General features: G+C 37.6%; 1 protein-coding gene across 3 annotated transcripts in view; it reads left to right on the forward strand.

Annotated features, from left to right (window-relative positions):
• The window catches only part of LOC149548220 (uncharacterized), a 162,077-nt gene extending 144,524 nt beyond the window's left edge, over positions 1-17,553 (forward strand). Inside the window, exons 7-9 of one of the 3 annotated variants that reach the window (XR_016354004.1) lie at positions 8,683-8,912; positions 9,025-9,173; positions 17,026-17,553. Coding sequence is in view for 2 of the 3 variants with exons in the window: in XM_089792263.1 (XP_089648389.1) it covers positions 17,026-17,247 (222 nt within the window). In the remaining variant the exon portion in view is untranslated. The remainder of the gene's footprint in view (positions 1-8,682; positions 8,913-9,024; positions 9,174-17,025) is intronic. The other 2 variants (XM_089792263.1, XM_089792264.1) reach the window with 2 other exon arrangements.
• Positions 17,554-18,567: the final 1,014 nt, after the last annotated feature.

Below are 18,567 nucleotides of genomic sequence, written 5' to 3' on the forward strand. Positions count from 1 at the left end.
TTACAAACAACATAGCGTAGTACGAGGCAATGATCACAGGACTTAAGATAGCTATCCAATGGAACATTCAACATTTGCAAGTTTTTGGTGATTCCCAATTGGTCATCCACCAAGTCAATGATGACTATGAAACCAAAGATGATCAGTTAATGCCTTACAAGCAGATGACAGACTTCCGTAAATCTAAATTTGTCACTATCTCTTTTCGTCAGCTACCAAGAATACACAAGCAAGCTGATACTATGGCTACCATTGCTTCTATGATTGATATGCCTCAAAATGTGGAACGTTGTGAGTTCCTTGTTGAGCAACTTCTGATTCTAGCATTTGAGCTCCCTCAATTTGAGTTTGTGTGCGAACTTGTTGGTCCCAATTCTCCTTGGTATGAAGACATTTACGATTACCTACACACCCAAATCCTACCACCCGACTTATCCAAAATTGAACGTTGAGCTTTTATCTGTCAAGCCATTAGATACGTCATCATCGGTGACACCCTTTACAAGAGATCCTTTGACCAAACCCTTTTGAGATGCCTTGACTTGCAAGAAGTTGAAACTGCCTTACATGAGGTTCACGAAGGTATATGTGGAGGTCATTTCAATGGTCTGAGTCTAGCTAAGAAACTTGTCAGAGCTGGATACTATTGGCCAACCATGGAACAAGATGCCTATGATTTTGCCAAAACATGTCATAAGTGCCAGATACATAGCAATCTGATCCACGCACCAGCACAAGAATTATAGCCAGTCATATCTCCGTGGCCTTTTTCACAATGGGCATTTGATCTTATTGGAGCTATTTCTCCTCCTTCTGATAGTCATAAGTTCATCATCACAACAACAAAATATTTTACCAAGTGGGTTGAAGCTGCCCCTCTAACTTTCACCACTGGAAAGCAGATTTCAAGATTTATTCTGAACTACATCATATGTCGGTATGGAGTCCCCTTGGCTATTATTACTGACCATGGTAGTTCATTTCAAAACAAAGATGTGGACAAGCTTTGCGAGAAGTACACCATATACCATGGATATTTTAGTATTTACCATCCTCAGGGCAATGACCAAACAGAAGCATCTAATAAGACCATTGTTAAGATTCTCCAAAAGACTGTCAATGATTCTGGTCGAGACTGGCACTTACAACTAAATCCAGCTCTTTGGGCCTACCGAACAAGTGTACGTACTCCCACTGGCGCAACACCATACTCCCTTGTCTATGGCACTGAGGCCATACTACCCATTGAAGTTGAAATACCATCATTGAGAGTGTCCCTACAAGATGTTGTTGATGATGAGAACTACCGAATATCTAGACTCCATGAACTAGAAATGCTTGATGAACAGAGACGAGCCGCCTTGACACATCTACAAGCTTACCAAAACCGACTCAAACGAAGCTATAATAAGAATGCCCGAGGTCATCATTTTGAGGTCGGTGATCTAGTCCTGAAAATGAACTACAAAGCTCAGTAGCATAGAGAGAAACCAGACAAATTTGAACCAAATTGGGAAGGACCTTATGTAGTTACTACAACATTTGGGTCCGAAGTATATCAGCTTGCGACTCCAAAAGGTGAACCACTACCCATGTCCATCAACATCATGCACCTCCACAAATAATTTACTTGATTTTTTCAAAAAGTCCTGAAAAAATATCAAAAAAAAGGGAAAAAGTCATGAAAAAAGAAACAAAAAAGTGAAAAAAGTCATGAAAAAAAGGATGCCTTGATGAAAACTTGGCAAACATGCATCTTGGCACGAAAATTTGAGTCGAGAAAAATTCTGTCCAAAAGTGAAAATCTGGCAAATAGGTGCTTTGGGCAAGTACCACAGTGAAAACCTAGCAAACAGGTGCCATGTGTAATCAGTTTTTGCTCCTCCATCTATCGAGATTCCATCTGGTTTTTCCCCCTTTTTCCATTCCCTGATCATATCCTTCATATTGCAAACTATCCCTAGTCCTTGATCATGGCCCATGAACTGGTTAATGTCCATCGTTATCTTACCTAAAGCATCACCAGTCTGTACATACTTTGTCTTTGGCCTATAGTTCGCATCTTGTTTGGGAGCATATTACTTACATGGTGCATGAGTTTGAACTTGAACTGGGGCCATAGCCCTAAGCACTTTTTATCCATTGGACTTATCCCCTAACAAATTGGAGCTAACACTTGTGTATGCTTTTATGATCCTAAAAAAATCCTAAAAATTCAAATATGATCTTGAAAAATCCTAAAAATCCAAATACGATCTTGAAAAAATCCTAAAAATCCAAATATGACCTTGAAAAAAATCCTAAAAATCCAAATACGATCCTGAAAAAAATCCTAAAAAAATTCAAATACAATCCTGAAAAGAATCCTAAAAATTCAAATATGATCTTGAAAAAATCCTAAAAATTCAAATAATGACCTGAACAAAATCCTAAAAATCTTAAAAAAATCTATAAAAATCATAAAACGTCCTGAAGAAACCAGTCACACAAAAACATCAATTATCCTCAAAAACCCTAAAAATCACAAAAGCCCATCAAAAATTTGTAATAAACCTTGTAAATACTCACTGTGGATTATCACCCTTTTTGCATAAACACTTGCACTTTGCAGATTGAAACTCAAAGCACTACACTTCAATGACAATCACACCTATTTGAGCAATGTGAACTAACAGTTAATCCAACATGTCACTATGTACCTATCAAACTAAATCAACAATCAGAGTTATCATGTGATCAACCTATCAAACACTATCTGAAGACCTAGAACACTAAAAGGCAAGTAATCATGGACAATGATAGCTGTTGGCTCACGCTGTTTAGTGAGTGATTTATTTTTTGCATTGTTTTTCTTTGATCATGTTCCTATGCCACTCAATGATATAAATTGATTTATGAGAGTGGCCAGGATGGTTCATGGTCATCTCTTATTTTCTGTCTGTTACAATGTGCCTTTGAGAGTTTGGGGCATGTACATATGCCTCAGGAAAGACAAGGCCATTTTTTGTCTACATCGTGCTTGTTTATGCAAAAGGTTTGCATTTGCGCTCTGGCCCTTTATGCCATGATACGTTGCATTCCATTTGTCATATCAAAATAAAGCTCCATTTGACATATAGTGCACTTTACAAAAGCAAAAGTCCTTACCTCATATTAACTATTCCTCGTTTCATCTCCTTTATCTTCTGTGTCTTCTTCATCCGCTGCCTTGGTCTCCTACTCTAATACATCAAAAGCATTGTTATCCTGTTTTCCTGCATATGTCAAAGGTCCAAAACAATCCAAAGCAATACATCTTTGCATAAACATGGCATTTATGTTATTTCACATTTCATTTTCATTCTTTCCATATCATTTGCATACATTCCATATCATTTACATTTCATTAGGCATTCATTCATGAGAAAAACATGTGGCAAAAATAAAGATGTCATTTCCTACGCATAACATGTAATAAACCAACTCACGATATCATTATATAAAAGTTCACATAAAAAAGCATAAATGCATCTATATAAAACATATGCATAAACCATCTCATATAGTCATCGTAACATAAGCACATCTCATAAATGTCTCGCAAAGGTATCATAGGACATGACCATGGTTTACATCAATACTAACTACTTGTAGGTGTGAACCATGAAAGAGCATAACAGAAAACCAAAAAGCATAATAGAGAAGCCCCTCTGTACATGAGCATGTTAGTGTCACCTTGTGCTGTCCCTAGCCTCGCGGCCTCTGTTTGGCCTCGAGGATGATTCCTCTGCTGCCTGTGGTAGCCTCATTGGTCCCATCACCCCTGCACTGCTCTGTGTCCTCTGTGTCCGATGTGAGTGAGATCTCGATGCATGGAAGCTCTCTACCCTCTGTTGTGGCGGCACTACCCTCTCATATTGATCCCTCCAGTACTCTGTCTCCATATGCGCCCTGGTCATCATTGTAGCCATCTCTCGGAAGTCTGAATCTCTGATGTTGCTAATGAACTCGTGGGACTCTTGCACTGCCCTCTTTGCCTTGCACACTACGGCATCCCTCTCTGTCATAGCCTAATCCCTCTCTACTATCATTGCATCCCTCTCCGCTACAACCCGGTCTAACTAACTCCGGAGACCTCTGATCACCTCCATAAGCTTTAACTGGCTAGGCCCTGCCTGTACCGGCACTAGTGTCCCCCTGGTGTAATCCACTGGATCCTCGACGTCCATCGCTGCCGCATCCACACCTATGTCATGCTCATCACCTCCCTCACCACCATCACCCCCACCCTCCCAATAGTCATCCTCATCCTCTCCCCCATCACCACCTCCATCAGCATCCCCACCCCCACTGTCTCCACCCTCATCATCATCTCCCTCATCCTCTCCCTCAACATCCTCTCTATCCTCCCCCTCCTCTCCATCATCATCCTCATCTCCCTCCCCATCATAGTCCTCATCTCCCCCCTCCTTGTCATCGTCCTCATCTTCTTCCCCATCGTCCTTATCCTCCTCATCTTGCTTTGCCTGTGATCTCGTCTGTGGTACTGGCATTGCTGGATCTGTCAAGGGCCTCAGACGATGTTGCGCAAACCATCTATCATATACCGTTGTCGTGGCTGCATCCACTACATCCTGCTGCTCCCCATACCCTCGCTGTAACTCCTCTAGTTGTGCATAAGCCACTTGTGTCCTGATAGGTGCTCCCCAATCCTGGACCTCTACTCTGGACCGTGCAAATAATGCTAGACCTATCAGCACATCTTGTATCTCGCCAAACTATCTACGTACCCACTTTGGTAGGTACATCTCTATCACTAAGTGCCCAATCACTGTGCGCCCTATGAGATAGCGTTCCTATCTGCAGTATGGTAGGTGAATCTCATCATTGTCCCATCCAGGGCAATCTCTGTAGGGTCTCTAGATAAACTGTTATAGTATCTATTTGATGCCGAAAGTACCTCGTGTACCCTAATAGTCCTCGTGCTAGTACGCCTCTAACTATATGAATATGCCATGTCCTCCACTAGCTCCCTCTTTACAAGTAGCCTGAATACTGCAATATGCTCATATGCCTAGATCTGTAACTGTGTACCCCCAGTGCTAAATGTTAGTCCACCTCCATATGCTACTTGATGTAGATAATAGTACAACAATGGGCCCCAAGCAAACATAATCTCCTCCATGATCATCCACTCTAGCACCTGGCCCCATTTGAGAGGGAATCCATGTCCATGCCTATCAGGTATCAATAGTCCACCGATCACCTAGTAGATCACAGCTACCAACTGCTCATGGCGTGCCACCAATAGGACCTATCCAATCTCATAATCTCGGATACCTAGCTCCGCATCTCCACATCCGAATAATCGGTGTAATGCTGCTCCCCCAGTTGCTAGGTCATATAAAGCTAACTCCCCATGAATTGGTATCCTAATGATGTGCCATACATCCTCTAAGGTCGTTGTAACCTCTCCTGTCGGTAGATGAAACGAACCAATCTCTAAATGCCATCTCTTAGTTAAGGTTGTCAGTAGGGCTTTGTTGCCTCTCACCTTCAGCATAAATGTAATAAGATATAAACCAAGACCGTCCAAGATCCCTCGCTCACTAGCAGTCATCTGATGGCGTAACATAAGACTATGCGGCCTATGTCCCCTTGTCCGTAATAGGGGCAGATCCTCCTACATAACCATACAACCTATGTCAACCTACTATAGCTTTGTATCTAGCTTGACATACTTTTGACCCAAGCTTGACCTAGTTTGACTCTTTCCCAAGCATGTTTGACTGAGTTGACTTATGTTTTGAACTCTTTCTAGGATTTTGAACATGTCCACCAAATTTCGGGTCGTTTCGAGCTCATTTGCATCATTTTGACCCTCTGCCTATCCCTCTATTAACTTTTTCCTTCATTCGAGCTAGGTTTGACCAAGTTTGACTTTGTTTTGACTGTGTTGGCCTACGTTGACCTTGATTTTCAACTCTTCCTAGGGTTTTGAACATGTGGTCCAAGTTTCAGGTCATTTCGAGTCCCTTGGCACCCTTTTGGGCCCTTTGCATCGCTCTCTGTCAACATCCACTTGAGTTTGACTTACATTGCCCTAAGTTTGACCACCTTTGTCTGAGTCTTAACACTTGTCTGACATCACCCTAGGGTCTTGCTAGTGTAACCCCGAGCCTATCCGGACCTCATTTGGAGCCCCGAAGCATCGTAGGGCATAGTTGGGGCCCCCAACTATGCCCATGGTACACTTGGTCATGCCAAGTGCGCTCAGTGCGCACTTGGGCATGGCAAGTGCACCCACTGCGCAGTTGGCTGCGTTTTGGGCGCAGTTGGGGCATTTGATGCCCTAACCTAGCCTCGGGACCCCCGTTTAACCTCGACTGACTCCTAAGTGCCTGAATAGCATAAAAAAGCATAGAAAAGCATGAAAAAGCATAAAAAGCACAAAGACGGCCTCAATGTACTCATCGGAGGTCCTATGTTTGCCCATCGTCAATAGGTACGCACTCATTCGTCATGGTGTTGCTCCATGGGTAGCCGATCCATTCTGCTTTCTCTAGAGCTCTTTTCTCCTAAAAGTGAAGGTGAAAATGGCTTTCAAAACCCTCTTCAAGCCCTTTTATAGTTTGGTGCTGCCTAGATGGATGTGCCAGAGGCCCTTTCTATGTTGGTCACGATGCCATTTTGCACTCCGGAGCCCATAACTTTCACATTTTAGCTCCAATTTGTGATCCGTCACTTCCTATGGTTTTGTCTTCTCATTGTCAATGAAATCAACCTATCATATGCCTATGTCTGTCAATTTCTTGAGGAGGCACCAATATATACCACCATTATTGGGGCGTGCTTTTATGACTTTTTCGTCAGCATTCTTTAACACAACGCTCGAAATCACATTGTATCAAAGAGGGGCAAAATGTGGACGCTCAAAAATGGTTCGCATCTATGGTTTCATCACATTTTCATACTAATTCATCCCATTGTCTCATTCCACTAACTCTGATCTTTTGGCCAACTTGATCATACCTCAACAGTGTCTGTCATCATTCGTATCCTCTTTCACATCAATTGCAGATCATTTCGGAACTATTTCATCATCATCAAAAATAATATCAAATCAACTCAGAATCACCCCAAATCAACTCGGAATCACTTGAAATCAGTCTTGATCAACTTGGAACATGTCAAAAATTCCAAATCTATCATCATTTGTCCAACCCTAGGCATTGTCATGGCTCTCAGTGCCTCGAAAACCTATCAATCTGACCTTAGTACTGTCATGACTCTCACTGCTAGGTCAAACTGTCATTCTTGTCATTTGATCATGGACATTGTTGAGTCCCTCAGTGTTAGGTCATGACATCATCAAACCATCTTAATAACATTGACAGTGTATGTTGATGTTATTATGATCAACCATATTAATCAATCTCGATCCTGTAGCATTTATGATGTTACATGTCCTTAATTCATGTCATGTGTCCTTGGCATGTTATCAAATCTTAATCAATCAATTAATTTGACCATGGCTTTCGTCTACCCATCATCATCCTAGTCAATCTGCATTATCGTCAAATTTCATCAAAGGATATTGTCGCACTTATCTAATCAGCTTCGCCAATCATCTACTAACTTTCTCTATAGGATTAAATAACTCATAATTTGATCCTATGTCAGTTGCAATCATTTTTCATCTCGCATTACTAATAATTCTTCCTAACTAACCTTCTCAATTAATTAATTGATCCGTTATTCATGAACCATGGAGAGTCTCAATTTCCTAAGTCATATTTTCCACCATTAATTTCATTTTTTACTAATTTCTATTTGTGTGGAATAATGGATTTTTAATTCAAATATTCCACATAATACTGACATCATCATGACACATGGGCATGACACATCGTGGATTCTCCATTTACACTTGGCTAGGATATTGCATAATCCATATATTCTTATTCCTTACGCACATCCATATTTGGCTTCCATTGTCATAGATTCTTGGCTTTAAGTGGGTTTGAGGTGTCGTATGATGCGTCATAGATCCTCTTCCATTTATAGCCACGTTTGACTTCCAAAGCATCATACAATCCTACATTTGGCATCTTGTGTCATATGTGTCATAGATTCTCAAAGGAATCTCTTACCAAGTCGCATATCCAAGGTGACAAGTCCAATGCTCTCATCTTTCATGTTGATTATAAAATGAGCATTCTTCCTCTCATTTTTGGTCCTTGGGTCCCTAGGTTCTTAGTCTATTGTCCTCTCAAGCTAAAATCACATCTTTTAGTATTCTCATAGCATTATCATTATCATAGGATTTTGCTTCCTAATTGTGTGCATTATAGGCAATTGGAGCCACATCACATGGAGAAGAAAGGACATGGGAGCTACAAGTGAAAGAGGGAGTTTTAACTTTGTGTTCTTCCTTTTGTTTATTTGGCTTTCATGGTAGACTAGAGGGTACCAATATATGTTTATTGAGTTTGTGATTTGCTCATAGTATGTTAGATATTAGCCCGTTTTCTGGTCCTACACTAGGTAATTGATTCTTTTTTATTTGTTTTCTTTATGGTGAAAGTAAAATATTAATTATATCTACTTGTTTTATGATTCATTGATTAATCATATATTCACTTTACAAGCTTACATAATGATTTATCATCTAAATTTCTAATCATAATCTATTTGTGATAGGGCTCCTTATCAACAAAACATGATAGATGCAGTTGCTATTTTTGATGCGAGGTTTAAAGCCCCAACTGAGGCTGAGTTGAGTGGATACCTCTTAGATGGAATGGTAGAGGATATGAAGGTTGAGTTTGAGGACCACCGAAAGGAGTGGATCGAAAAGGGTTGCACCATCATGACTGCTGGTTGGACGGATAGGAGGAATAGAATACTCAATTTTCTTGTTTCCTATGGAGGTGTTGAACATTTTACTTTCTACATACATTGTGAATTGTGAATCGTAATTGAATATTTCAAATTTTGATTTGTTCATTGCTAATTTGTTGATGATAATTCATTGTTTTGTAGGATATACTATGTTCTTCAAACCCATTGATGCTTCTGCTCATATAAAAACTGCCACATACTTATGTGAGGTTATTGAGGAAGTCATAGTAGAGATGGGGGAACAAAATGTGGTGCAGGTGGTGATGGATAATGCAACAAGTTATGTTGTTGTATGTAAACTTATAACTTTTCAAGTTTTGAAAATAAATTTATTTGAATTTTGAATTTTTTCTAATTCTAAGTTTCCTAACATTTTTGAATTTTGAATTAATTTAAAATTGTTGTGGGTAAACTTTTGATGGAGAGGCATCCCACCATATTTTGGTCTTCTTGTGCAGCACATTGCCTTGACCTCATGTTGGAGGAAATTGGTAAGCTTGAGTGGGTCAAATCATGTGTTGAAAAGGTAAAAAGTATTTGCAAGTTTATCTACAAAGATTCATTCGTCCTTAGCACAATGAGGGACTACACAGTAGGCAGGGAGTTAGCTCGTCTAGGCATTACAAGGTTTGCCTTGAATTTCATCACACTGCAGTCCTTGTTGACATGAAGGGACGATTTGAGGAGTATGTTTGTTGGGCAGGAGTGGATTATACCTTCCTATGCTATGATCACTGCTGGGGTAGATGTGGTGAATTGCATATTGGTTTTACGAATTCAATTGGCACCATGATGAGTTGGCTTGGATAGTTTCCTTGGAGAAAAGTTGTCTTAAGCTTTGCCAATGTCTTATTGCCATAATTCACATTCAAATATAGGAGTAGCAGTGTTGAGTTCTCTATCAGATTTATTTGCTTTAATTCACTGAAATTTGTGTAAGAGTTATTAAACCTTTTAATAAATTTAAATCTTTTCAATCAATATATATATTATATGTATTGAACCTTGAATACTTATTAGGTGTCTTAACTCATTTTATAACACCACAAATTGAGGGCCCACTACTCTGCCGCTGTACTTGATATTTGTAGGATGACAAGGATACACTTGACCAATGATGGAGTGGATAACCCAAAAAACAAAAGACTTGTTTCCACTTGGCAATTCACAGGACCTATCACAATCCTGCTGCGCTAGGACAGACGGTACAGAACAATGGATAGGTGTTGATCCTGAAAAATAAGGAAGGGATACCTTTTTGTTTGATGGAAAATGTGTTCGATATTAGAAACATGCAAGTACCAGTGGTATTTATATTAAAACAGGGAGTCATCTCTCCAATGGGACTGACTCCATTATGGAGTCACGTCCCATCGAGAACGTGGCTCCCTATCATATTTAAACAAACTCATCACTAATGCAATCGACTCATTTAGTCGGTCAACCCACTTTTGGTCAGTCAGCCCTTTGTTTTTTGAATGTTGTTTATTATTGTTATTATATAAGGATTTCTAGCTAACATCAAATTTGTGTGTGTGTGTGTGTGTGTGTGTGTGTGTGTGTATATGATTACTTATAATTATTTATACAATAATAATAATAATAACAACATAATATATTGAAAACTTCATTGGTCTACAGTTCATTCAAGGCCATTAATGCCTATTCTCAACCATACCAACAACATACCGGCAGAGAATAAGCAGACAAATAAAGAATTTGATAGACAGGTTTGGGCTGATTGGCAAGTACTAGGAGCAGATTTCCAGGATGAAAAACCCTTTTCAGATCGCATTGCTTTCAGAGAATGGAATAGACCACGAAAGGGAAATGGTGGAAGGTTTCAGAATCAAGAATTGCACCGAAGAGTTGCTAAGGTGACCATAACTTTCTTTGACGGTTTAGGGAAAATTACAGTGAGATCATGGGTACAAAAGTTGGACACGTTCTTTTAGGTCTGGCCAATAGCCGAGGATGAAGCCATCAAATATGAAACCTTGCATTTGGAGGGGAGAGCTCATGAATGGCGGAATCACAGGTTGATTATCTTGGGTCATATGATCAGATTGTATTTTATGCTGAATTCATGGAGAAACTCATAGATCGTTTTGACAAGAAAGATCCTGAGCTTGATTTAAAAGAGTTGACATAGTGGAAACAATGGTCAACTGTAGAGAATTTTGTTTCTGAATTCCAAAGGGTCTCAGTGTCAGTAACAAATATCTCGGAAAGGAGAAGTGGTTTTCATAGATGGGTTGATGGAACCTTTGAAGGGTTGGATTAAGGCTCTGAACTTAACAAGTTTGCATGATGCTCTCAAAAGAACAAGGGAAATTGAAGCATCAACCTCAAGGAGCAAGTATTTTCCAAGAAACCTCCATTTCCAGAAGGAAAAGGATAAACAACATGCACATAAGGATCCTGACCAATCCAAGAAGATGCAAACTAGATTAGATGATGAGCAACTAAATGACCTTAGAAAGAAGAAATTATGTTTCCAATGTAGAGAACCTTGGGACCCAATTCATTAGTGTGTTGTGAAGGCAAGGAAAAAGAATTATAGTGTTTTACAACCTTTAAATCAACTTTTGAAAATTCAAGACAATGGATTGAGTCAAACTCTAGTAAAGGAGATTCCACATTAGACAAGTCAGAAAAAATAACATGGGAAGAAGAGTTGCATGGCACTATTAACTAGCTTGCAGAAAATTGGTTCATTCAGAATTAGAGGTGTATTGTGTGGACAACGAATAATCACATTAACTGATATAGGTGCAACACACAATTTTATAGATGAAGGTATTGTAGCAAGAAGTGGTTTGAGGATTGAAGAATGTGAAGGCTTTAGAGTAATTATTGCTGATGGTTTTACAAGCACATATACATGTAAGATACCAAACTTGCAATCAACTAGGTGAGTATGAATCAAAGGATGACTTCTACTGGGTTACTATTGGAGATACAAATACAGTGCTTGGCATCCAATGGATTCGTTCACTCGGTGAGTTTAGAATGAATTTGCAAACAATAGAAATGAAATTTGAAGCTGAAGGGAGGAAGCTTCTCTTAAGGGGTATGATAAATGGTAGTCCAAAGATAGTGTCCTTCAAAATTATGGAAAGAATAATGAGACGTGATCAAATGGAGTGGGCAGAAGAGTGTGTCATCACACCTACTAATCAAGGACAGCGAAAAAGGATTTTTTAGCTTGAGATTAAGGTGCTATTGGACGAGTACAACAAGGTCTTTAGTGAGATCCCACATGGTATCCCATTGGATAGAGGAATTTAATACATAATAGAATTGGAGGAAGTTGCTAAACTGGTTATAACTACTCCTTATAGACATTCTAAAAGGCATAAAGATGAAATAGAAAAGGCAATCCGAGAGCTGTTAGAAATGGATCATATAAGGCCAAGCAAGAGTCCCTTTGCCTCTTCCGTGGTTTTGTTGAAGAAAAAAGATGGAACCATGCACATGTGCATTGATTATAAAGCTTTGAACTAGAGGACAATTAATAATAGGTTCCCAATACCTCGCATTGATGAGTTAATTGATGAATTGCATGGAGCTTGTTTCTTCTCAAAGATAGACTTGAGATCTGGATACCATCAAATCAAGGTACGAGAGAAGGATGTGGAAAAGACATCCTTTAGATGTTATTTTTGGCACTACGAGTTTTTAGTCATGCCTTTTGGGCTGAATAATGCACCAGCCACCTTTCAATGTTCCATGAACTGGATTTTCATCAAGTAGCTCCATAAGTTTGTTATGATATTTTTGATGACATTTTGATATGTAGAAAAACGTGGGAAGAGCATTTGAAACACTTAGAAGAAGTTCTTAGCATTTTGAAGAATGAATCTGTGTTTGCTAAGGAGTCCAAGTGTGAGTTTGGTTCAACGAAACTGTTGTACCTGTAGAGCACATGATTATACTGAGAGGCGGGGTTAATTAGTATAATAACAATTTTGCCAATTTATAACTTTTAACCACACAAGTGACTTCAAATAACTTTAAATGCCGAAATCAATAATTATGCACATAAACACAATGACACAAAGATTTACGTGGAAATCCAATGCAGGAGAAAACCACGACAAAGTAATTGCTTTTTATATAAAATGTTCATTTACAATGATTTGTAGGCTCCAACCTACTAGAGGCTCCAACCCCTTTTTTTATAAGCACTGATTCACTAGAAGCTCCAAATCCCACACTTTGGAGGCTCCGACCTATTGGAAGCTCCTACTCCCAAACTTCACAGGCTCCAACCTACTGGAAGCTCCTACTCCCACTGCTGATGAAACTTATCTTCCACCTTAGTTTCGTTGCTTCTTAGAATAGAGGATGGATATTTTAATTGCACAAATATCTCTTCTTTAATTTGATATCTTTGAACATACATTCACTTCTGAAAACATTCCTCTTTATATTCTTTTTAAGACAGCAGCAATCTCATTGATTGAATTCCTCTTTTATTATTCTAACACACAATATATAATTATATATGTCAAATTTGATAAATTTGAATATATTTTCTTGTTGCCCTATTTTTGTTCTCTCATCTTTTGATCCTTTAATATTGGCTCCCTCTATTTTATGTCAAGTGACTTCAAATAACTTTAAATGCTGAAATCAATAATTATGCACATAAACACAATGACACAAAGATTTATGTGGAAATCCAATGCGGGAGAAAACCACGACAAAGTAATTGCTTTTTATATAAAATGTTCGTTTACTATGATTTGTAGGCTCCAACCTACTAGAGGCTCCGACCCCTTTGTTTATAAGCATGGACTCACTAGAAGCTCCAAATCCCATAGTTTGGAGGCTTCGACCTACTGGAAGCTCCTATTCCCACACTTCACAGGCTCCAACTTACTGGAAGCTCCTACTCCTACAGCTGATGAAACTTATCGTCCACCTTAGTTTCGTTGATTCTTACAATTGATGATGGATATTTTAATTGCACAAATATCTCTTCTTTAATTTGATAGCTTTGAATACGTTCACTTCTGAAAGTATTCCTCTTTATATTCTTTCTAAAAAAGCAGCAATCTCATTGGCTGAATTTCTCTTTTATTATTCTAACACACAATATATAATTATATGTCACATTTGATAAATTTGAATATATTTTCTTGTTGCCCTATTTTTATTCTCTCATCTTTTGATCCTTTAATATTGGCTTCCTCTATTTTCAATTTCCATAACTTTCTTATTTCTGATATATATTGTTTAATATATTTCTCTATATACTTCACTATTTTATTCTCATATATATACCAAATTTGGAATCTGAATATATATATATATATATATATATATATATATATATAAAATTCTTTTATTCACACTTATTCTTCTCTCAACTGCATACTTCTTCATTCACCGCTCTACTCTGCATATATGCTTTAATTTTTCCTTATAATACCTCTCTCAGATATTCTGCATTTTCAGAGACAATTATACTTCTCATTCTGCTAACTTCTTTAACTTCTTATTTTTTTCAAAAATGAGATCTCTATTATTATTTATATTTCTCACATTAAAAAATTGTGACTTTTGAAAGATGAATAGTTATACTTCTTTTAAAAATAAATTACACTCCCCAATTATAATCGTACCTTTTCGTACCATCGTTTTGGACATTCGGATTAAACAAAGACTTATACAACACAAGGCTTAAAGCCAACAAACCACTTGATATCTCCATGTCGTCGAAACAAAGCTTACACATTAAGCTCAGATTGGTATATTTACATGGGAAGAGAGGGATCATTAAATATTAATATATTGATATATGGATACATAAAATATACATATATTAATTATTGATTAAAAGAATTTTGGATCAGATGACGATAAGAAATTATAATATATAATTGGACACTCCATAAAAAAGAGATGAGAAATGAATTACTTATAATGCATCCGAAACATTACAAGTTGTCAACCCCAAGTGCAATCCAAACCCTAGTTGAGAATTTCAGGGCAAATTAAGTTCCAAGTTGGAGAAATTATAGTGGTATCAGAGCACAATCTTGCCATCCGAGTAAAAGATAAAACAAGAAATCATTCTAGTCAATAGAAGGAGAATTAAAGACAGATTTATTAGTGTATGTAATGCAGCTTTTGGAGTAGAATTATGAGAAATAGAGAAAAGATATAAGTCAAATTTGTAGCAAAGATTAAGGCATAAATTGAGAAAAATTAACAGAAAAAGTTATAGAAGATTCGAGAAGAGACTATCACAATTTGAAGAAGAGATCCATGAGAAAAAAGGTTATCCATCATCTGTTGTAGAAGCAACATTGATAGGGTATCCATAATAGAGAGGAAAAGGGCTGCAATTGAGGGAGAACCAAGTATTGCTAGCACATTTCCGAGGCTGCAATTAAGGGAGAATTGCAAAGGGCACCCTATTGCAATGGCAGTTAAGGGAGATCCACTATAAGGGAACCCTGCTGTGTTGTGACTAAGGGAGAACCACTAAGGGCACCCTATTATATAAGTAATTAAGAAGAATTGCTAAGGGCAGCCTATTGTAGTGGTAGTTAAGGGAGAACTGTTATCAGGGCACCCTACTACACTTTGATGAAGGGAGAACCACTAAGGGTACCCTACTACAAGGAAGAGATAACATATCTCTAAAAGAGAACGTTCTTGGTGAGTTTCAAAGCTTGGTCAAGGACATTCTAGCTGAGTGTCAGAGCTTGGTCAAGGAAATTCTAGGTGAGTGTTGTAGCTTGGTCAAGGACATTCTTGGTGACTGATGAAGCTTGATTAAGGACATTCTTGGTGAGTGTAGAAACTTGATTAAGGACATTCTTAGTAAATGTGGAAACTTGATCAAGGGCATTCTTGATGAATGTTGAGATTCCTAGAGAGGAATTAAGGCACAAATTCTATATCTCTGGAGGTTTTTCAATCAAGGACTATATGGCATTTGGTGGCTAAACATTTACTTAAAAATAAAAAGTGCAGTTTACAATCTTGAGGTTAATGAATGCTAGATATTTCTATGAATGGAAAGCAAGCATCAGTTTTGAATTTACTTTATGTTGCATGCGCTTGTTTTGAGAAGTTCTCAGATTCATCTTAATAAATTACTTAATTGACTATACTGCATTTGATGGCTAAACAGTTACTCAAAAAATACAGAAATTTAGTGCATACACATTTGAGGTATTATAAATGCTAGATATATCTATGAACAGAAAATTGACATCAGTTTTAATTTTACTTTATGTTACACATGCTTTTTTTGAGGAATTGTATAAATGTTACTAAGAGCAAAGCATGTTAAGAAGGCTTAAATGTCACTTTCTTTTACAGGTGTAGCTTGCAACAAAAAATCAGCTATTTAAATGCTGCGTTCAGATTTTTGAATGCTTTGATGCTTAGTTCACTAACAACTTTTCCTCGCAGAAATGTTATTCTTTTTTCTATTCATACATTTTTGTGAATTCACTGTATTATATTTCCTTCTTTTCCCAATGTTCACTGAAATAGATTTATCACTATCACTACCCCGATTTTTCTAATTTTACAAAAAACTGAGATGCTCTGCCTTAGTCAACATTTGCAAGCCTAGATCTTGAGGAATCATTAGTGTTATAGCTACATATTCTTCAAGCACGGTTGGTTTAAACAGTGATATGTGATACAATTTATTGGTAAATAATAAGAGGTGTGTTCCTTGATTGCAATGAGATATTGTCTCGCGTTCAGAAGAACAAAGAGGACAACGATGATTCTGGTATCCTTGTAAGCATATGTCTCAGGTATGCATTTGAAGATGATATTAGTGCTTTTTGTACTCATTGTGCAACGGTCATGTTTCCATGCAATTGAACTGCCTTTTTTCACAAAAAATGTTACCTTACTGTGAGAGCAACCTTGCTTCATCACCAAAACCTGTAACAAATTCAAAATTTGTCACATTCAAGCAATCCAGGAACACCAATTATCAAATGTCACCTTAGTGAAAATATGCAAAGTACATTTGTATCAAATGCATGGTGTTTCTTGTTTTGTTCTTCATGATGATAAACGAAATGGATGAGCATTACTTAGTGTTAGGAAGGGCTTAGAGGTTATCCAATGGTTAAACATTTTGTTTCTGTGTTGTAGGGTCTTTGGGAATCTCCAAACTTGCATGCACGGGTATGGAATGGTGCTGAGTTAAGGAAAAAAAACCTCAACATTCAGGACTATGGACGGATCAATGAAGATTTTGAGAGCCAACCTAACCATTTTGGGAAGAAAAAATACTCCAATAAGAGTAGAGGTAAAAAACCAGCATTTAAGGAATCTGATGTCAAGGATGAGTGGCAGCTACCTTTGGATTATTGATCAATTGGATCTAGGATGTTTGGGTACATCTAACATCTCATGTTAGATAACAGCCTCCATCATTTATCCTCCAACTGTACATGCTTATAGTTATAGTCTGTAGTCAGTAATCACGTGTAAAATTTAAATAAGTAGTTCCCAGGCCACAAGCGAGATAGTGAGTTCTGGTGTCACATGTTGGGAATTCTGTTGTGTCAATAGCCACCGAGGCACTTGAATAAATCTTATATTTGTAATTAGCTTTGAAAAGAAGGCAAATATATTCGAGTTTATTCTCAATTCAATCATATGAGCTTCACTATTCAATTATGTGGTTTTTATCAACTTTCCAGGTAGTTGTATATTATGAATAGGAAATTAATCACCCACCTCTAACTAAAGTCTGCTGCTGGCTTTTCTTTATGGATAGATTAAATATTTATGTTATATAGAGGCAATCCTGAAAGATTAGATTCTGCTTAAAAGCAGCATGCTTTCCTAGGTATATGAAACTCCACAACTAGAAGCAGGAATTTTTTTCCATCTTATAAATTGTTCAAATTTTGTATCAGGGCAAATAATTATCATTACAGACAATCAAATTTGATCTGTATCTAGCTGATTGCCAAACCAGTACAGAAAATAAACATTCAAGACTCATCCAGAAATTGACATATGTAAAGATTATGGATCTATTCTAGAGAAAAACTAAATTCAGTAATGTATGGTAGCCAATGAACAGTTACAGATCCTTGTATACACGTCGAAGTATCTTGATTATTTCTGATCCTAGTGTTGCTGCAAGCAGAGACTGTTAGTAATGTATATAATCTGATGACTGCCATTCATATCATAAATGCCACTGTAATTGATTCGATATTGGAACAGTCACCTGATTGCAATGTATATATATTGTGGGGAGGGTCATGATACCATGAGAGGGTGTGATTTCCCCATGGCAAATGCCACGGGAGTTGCAACCTCTCATGAGATTGTGACTCCTCATAACAGATGATAATACATTTAAAACACCGATTGCCTTATCGATTCATGTTAGAATATAAACAATATTTAATATGGTTTGACCTCATAATGATATTAAGGTATTTACCAATATGTATGTATGTATGTATGTATAGTTATACAATAAATTCAAATGCTTCAATCCGAATGAAGCTATATTCTTAACACTCCCTCTTAGTGAAAAGAAGATTGAATACATCCAATGCACTCGTATTAATTTGAGGAAATGAATTCCATTCATTTTCATTGTTTATGACACAACCGTTATCACTATTCCTAGTGATAACATAGTATCAAGATATTCAACACATTTCAGAA

This window comes from Cupressus sempervirens, chromosome 7, assembly GCF_028749045.1.
Source record: "Cupressus sempervirens isolate cs-2001-9-10 chromosome 7, ASM2874904v1, whole genome shotgun sequence".
Classification (NCBI taxonomy): Eukaryota; Viridiplantae; Streptophyta; class Pinopsida; order Cupressales; family Cupressaceae; genus Cupressus; species Cupressus sempervirens.